General features: G+C 36.4%; 1 protein-coding gene across 1 annotated transcript; it reads left to right on the top strand.

Annotated features, from left to right (window-relative positions):
- The first annotated feature begins 534 nt into the window (after positions 1-534).
- LOC114733572 (D-3-phosphoglycerate dehydrogenase 2, chloroplastic) lies at positions 535-3,651 on the top strand. Its single transcript, XM_028921045.1, has 5 exons — positions 535-1,233; positions 1,580-1,956; positions 2,225-2,335; positions 2,437-2,532; positions 2,633-3,651. The coding sequence occupies exons 1-5, from the start codon at positions 603-605 to the stop codon at positions 3,302-3,304; spliced, it is 1,887 nt and encodes a 628-aa protein (XP_028776878.1). The 5' UTR covers positions 535-602; the 3' UTR covers positions 3,305-3,651.
- The last annotated feature ends 1,545 nt before the right edge of the window (positions 3,652-5,196 follow it).

Here is a 5,196-nt window from a genome sequence, read left to right as displayed (position 1 = left end):
ATTCAGATACTTACAATATAATGCACCACTTGCCCATTCTATATTCTATATATAATGTATATTTAATTATTTATAATTAAATAAAACAAGAATGAAGTATTTGATTTGACACCTTGTATGGCTGCTTTTCTTTTCTTTTCTTTTTATTATTTTTTGGCCAACGAACTCTTGTATGGCTGCTAATTGCGAACAATAACAAAGCAGTAAATGTGTATTTAGGGGTAAATTTTGGACCACACGAAAGAAACTATTTTTGGGTAAAAAAATTGTTTTTTCCTATTGATTCATCCTAAAAATAAGCAATGCAATATAAGTTGAAATGTCCTACTAGTTCTGAGAATTGTTAGATAAATACTCAATAGATTCATCCTAATGTAAACTGTAGATTTGTTTACCTCATAATGGCACGATAATTCTGGAATTCTCCTTGTGAATTGCGTTTAACAGATTCATTTTATGATCCCATGATCCAACAATCAATCCAATTAACATTCTCGGAATTTAAGAAAGTTGAAGTTTCTTGGTAGGTGTGTGTATATATATAAGTACTCTAATAAGGTCTCTCTCACACCCGCACACGCAGATCAGGAAAACACAGAGCTATGGCTTCCTCCTCAGCTTCTTCAATCAAACCTCTCTTGCCTTCTGCTTTCACTTCCTCATCTTCTTCACCTTCAAAATCCTCCTCTGTTCTCTGCTTCCTCAATACAACCAGCTTCAATGAGCTCAAGCTTTCTCTATCGCGATCTCATTCCCAGCGTTCATTTTTCGTCAACAATGTCTTGAAAACGGCGGATGCATCCGCTGCCTCTACCTCGAAGGATTTGGAATCTTATTCTTCGTGGTCGACGGGTGTGAAACCCACCATTCTGATCTCCGAGAAGCTCGGAGAGGCTGGGCTCCAAGTATTGCGCGAGTTCGGACATGTGGAATGTGCCTACGATCTCTCACCTGAAGAATTGTGCTCCAAGATCGCATCGTGCGACGCTTTGATTGTGAGAAGCGGGACGAAGGTTACGAGGCAAGTGTTTGAAGCTGGAAAAGGAAGGTTGAAGGTTGTGGGAAGAGCTGGAGTGGGGATCGACAATGTCGATCTGCAAGCTGCCACTGAGTTCGGTTGCCTCGTTGTTAACGCTCCCACCGCCAACACCATTGCCGCCGCCGAGCACGGCATCGCTCTTCTCGCCGCCATGGCCAGAAATGTTGCTCAGGCTGACGCCTCCATGAAAGCCGGTAACAATTCAATTTCAGTCTCAGACACAATAATACATTTTTTTAAAAAAATTACTGTACACTTATTTTCATGTCCAACAACTTCAACTTTTGAATTTCCTTGGGAACTAAACGCTGGATCTCGCTGGATCTAGTAACATTTTCTAGCATTAATATCTTTAGATCTATCATTGGATACGAAGATTTTGACATTAATTGCTGTTGCAAGCAATTTAGCGTACAGACTAGGATCTTAAGCTTACTCATTATGGAGACGCTTTAATTGCCTAGGAGAAGTCTTGATATATAGACCGGAGAATCTGATGGTTCCAAGAAATTAGCAAGAAATTTAACTTTTATTTTCCAGGAAAATGGCAAAGAAACAAGTATGTTGGAGTTTCAATGGTGGGAAAGACACTGGCAATAATGGGATTTGGAAAAGTGGGATCTGAAGTGGCAAGGAGAGCAAAAGGGTTGGGCATGCACGTGGTGGCTCATGACCCTTATGCCCCAGCTGACCGGGCACGTGCCATGGGTGTGGATTTGGTTTCGTTTGACGAGGCCATCTCAAAATCCGATTTTATTTCCCTTCATATGCCACTCATTCCATCCACCAATAAGATCTTCAATGACGACTCGTTTGCAAAGATGAAGAAGGGAGTACGCATCATCAACGTCGCTAGAGGAGGTGTTATTGACGAAGATGCACTAGTAAGAGCTCTTGACAGTGGAATTGTTGCTCAGGTATGCATGCATATCCCCTGTCTTCAATTTTTGTTTTAATTGAATTGCTCGCTTATTGGTAAAAATAACCAAGTTGTTTATTTGGCTTAATAGTATCATGCAATCCATGTGAACAGTTGATGAGACTTGGGGGTGTTGGTTGTATTTTAACACCTTTGCAAATAAAGATTTCACTATGCACAGATATTGTACTTTTTAGTCTTGTGATGTTCTGTGTTTTTGAATACTTGCGATATATGTATGCTTCTGACAATTGTGTATGGAACAGGCTGCACTTGATGTGTTCACTGAGGAGCCTCCATCCAAAGACAGCAAGTTGGTGCAGCACGAGAACGTGACAGTTACGCCTCATCTTGGAGCTAGCACAAAAGAGGCTCAGGTTTGGTTTTCCTTCTGCACCCACAGTCTTCTTTTGACTTTTTGAACCCACTTTCAGTTCGATCATGTTTCTGAATTTTGAATCAACTTTTGAGTGAACAGGAGGGTGTAGCCATTGAGATAGCAGAGGCTGTGCTTGGAGCTTTGAAAGGAGAACTTTCAGCCACAGCTGTTAATGCTCCCATGGTGGCCCCTGAGGTAAAGAAAAAAACTCAAAATTAGACACAAATTAAACCCTAAGACTTATCACAAGCAATTCATACATTATACATAAATCTTCTACTCTTGTTGTGATCAGGTTCTGTCAGAACTGGCTCCATATGTTGTGCTAGCTGAGAAGCTGGGAAGGCTAGCAGTCCAGTTGGTATCCGGAGGAAGTGGGGTCAAATCAGTAAAAGTGACATATCAATCAGCAAGGAATCCAGATGATTTGGACACTAGACTTCTACGAGCGATGATCACTAAAGGCATCATTGAACCAATATCAAACTCATATATCAACCTTGTGAATGCCGATTTCACTGCTAAGCAGAAGGGCCTGCGCATTAGTGAGGAACGTATAGTTGTTGACTCATCCCCAGAATTCCCTGTTCATTCAATCCAAGTACAAATATCCAATGTGGATTCCAAATTTGCGAGTGCTGTGAAAGAGAATGGTGAGATAAGCATTGAGGGGAGAGTCAAGTATGGGGTACCCCATTTGACTTGTGTTGGTTCATTTGGTACCGATGTGAGCTTAGAAGGCAACCTTATACTCTGCCGCCAGCAAGACCAACCTGGAATGATCGGCAAGGTAGGGAACATTCTGGGTGAGCATAACGCTAATGTCAGCTTCATGAGTGTGGGAAGAACTTCCAGGAGGAAACAAGCTATCATGGCTATTGGTGTGGATGAAGAACCAAGCAAGGAAGCTCTTGACAAGATAGGATCTGTGCCTGCCATCGAAGAGTTTGTGTTTCTTAAACTTTAGCACTGGCAGATGCTCGATGGCTAGCACGGAGTGTTTTTTCAATTTTTTTCCTTCTTCTCTAAACTGGAGTCATGGATTGGGTGAGTCTGAGAATAAAGCTAGGTTGATGGGTGTACCCTAAATAAACAACCTAGCCTGCACTTCTCATGGTCGCTGCATCAAGTTTTGCTAAACCCAGCATCCTTCTTTTCTTTTCTTTTTTGGGAACCTCTCTAGTCTAGGACTCAGATGCAGCCATTATGTCCTTTTTCTTTTTGTTTTTTTTAAGGATTTTTGTTTTTACTTCGTTTATAGCTTTGAATGGACTGTTCCCCTTTGGTGCTTTAGCCCTTTATGTGCTTCTTGTATTCCGGCAATGGTCCTTTTGACTTTTTATTTACCCATGTGATAATTCCCGTCGTTTTTGTTGCGCAGAGATATTAGAGATTGATCTGCGATCTTTGTAGACTTGTGCCTGTGTGCTTGAGATGAGGCCGTCAAGAACTATCAAAACTTCTAATTTAAAAATTTAGGAAACTGTTAGTGCTGTATGCTAAAAATTGGGATTGGTATTAATAAAACTCATTAAAAGAATGTTCAATATGGGAGATTATTTGTTAATTGGTACTGGGATTGGTATTAAGAATACCATGACTTTTTTTAATCCCATCTATATAGGTTTGTTTAATTTCAGTTAATAAGCAATATCTCATATTAAAATTTGTTTTAATGAGTTTTCTTAACACCAATCACAATTTCTTCCTTTCTGTTTCATATCAAATAGGATCTAGGTATATGAACAATGATTTATACTATTAATTTAATATTTAATTAATTAAATTAATATTAAAAATATTAATTAAGAATATCAATAAGAAATTAAAAAAATGAAATCACAAAAATGAAAAATCAAAATAATAATAAAAATCGAAGCAGTATGAGTAACACAAATGCTTTGTTATTATTATTTTTGGTGTATACGAGAGTTTTGTTACTACTTCCGGTTTTTAATATAAAAATTAGTTAACTAATTTGAGTATATTAAGAAAGTTTGTTAAATTAATTATTTATAATAAATAAGTGCTATCTTTCTCAAAATACCTTTAGTACTATTATTTAATAAAATATTTAACATGTACAACTACTATAAAGATTATCTTAAAAAAATAGATAAATACGAGAGATAAAATAAATAAAAATCTTATATCTAAAATTAAATTTTTATATTCAGAAACAGAGTTAGCATATTACAGGCAAACCAAAGCGGGAGTGGCTTCTCCCCACAAAGCGTTTGGTTTGCTGTCCATCCGCTACTCAAAGTGATGCCGTTTTATAGCTAATTTCTTTCTTTTGTTCCTTGGATTCTCAAGACTGAGGTTGCGTTGAGAGAGAATGGGATGGGGGACTGTTTTAATTCGTGAAAAGTTGATGGCAATTGGCATCCATCCAAAAAGGAATAAAAAATATTTACAAAATATTACTAAGTAAAAATTAATAGAAATGATTTTGAAGAGAAAATAAAATTAAATGAAAAAAATTAAAATAAGTAAAATGATTTTGTAGATTATATTTTTATACTTCTAAATAAAGTGCTAAAGTATAGATTTAATCCTTTAATTATTTGACCCTTTAACTTTTATATAAAGTTTCAGTTTTATCCCTTAATTTTAAAAAGTTACTCTAAGTCCTTTAACCTTAAAATTGTTAATTTGAAATGATTATTTTTTTTATAACAATTATGGTTATTTTGAATAGTAAACTTAATATGTTAATATTTAGTAATGTTTTATCAATATTTAAGATCTCAATATCATCATTTTTGTTAACAATTTTAGAGTTAGATGAGTAAAAATTTACTTTTTAAAGTTAAGTGACTAAAATAAAACATTATGCAAAGTTAAAAAATTAAAAGC

This window comes from Neltuma alba, unplaced genomic scaffold (assembly GCF_004799145.2).
Source record: "Neltuma alba isolate B1F8T4 unplaced genomic scaffold, ASM479914v2 tig00013016_pilon, whole genome shotgun sequence".
NCBI classification, from domain to species: domain Eukaryota; kingdom Viridiplantae; phylum Streptophyta; class Magnoliopsida; order Fabales; family Fabaceae; genus Neltuma; species Neltuma alba.
Note: the sequence above shows the minus strand (reverse complement) of the source record. Positions and strands in the feature narration are given on the sequence as shown.

Bases quoted from the DNA above. Each gene is read 5' to 3' on its own strand.
- LOC114733572 (XM_028921045.1), top strand. From the start codon at position 603: ATGGCTTCCTCCTCAGCTTCTTCAATCAAACCTCTCTTGCCTTCTGCT. The intron at 2,336-2,436 runs GTTTGGTTTTCC...TTGAGTGAACAG, and splicing joins CTAGCACAAAAGAGGCTCAG to GAGGGTGTAGCCATTGAGAT. The intron at 2,533-2,632 runs GTAAAGAAAAAA...TGTTGTGATCAG, and splicing joins CTCCCATGGTGGCCCCTGAG to GTTCTGTCAGAACTGGCTCC.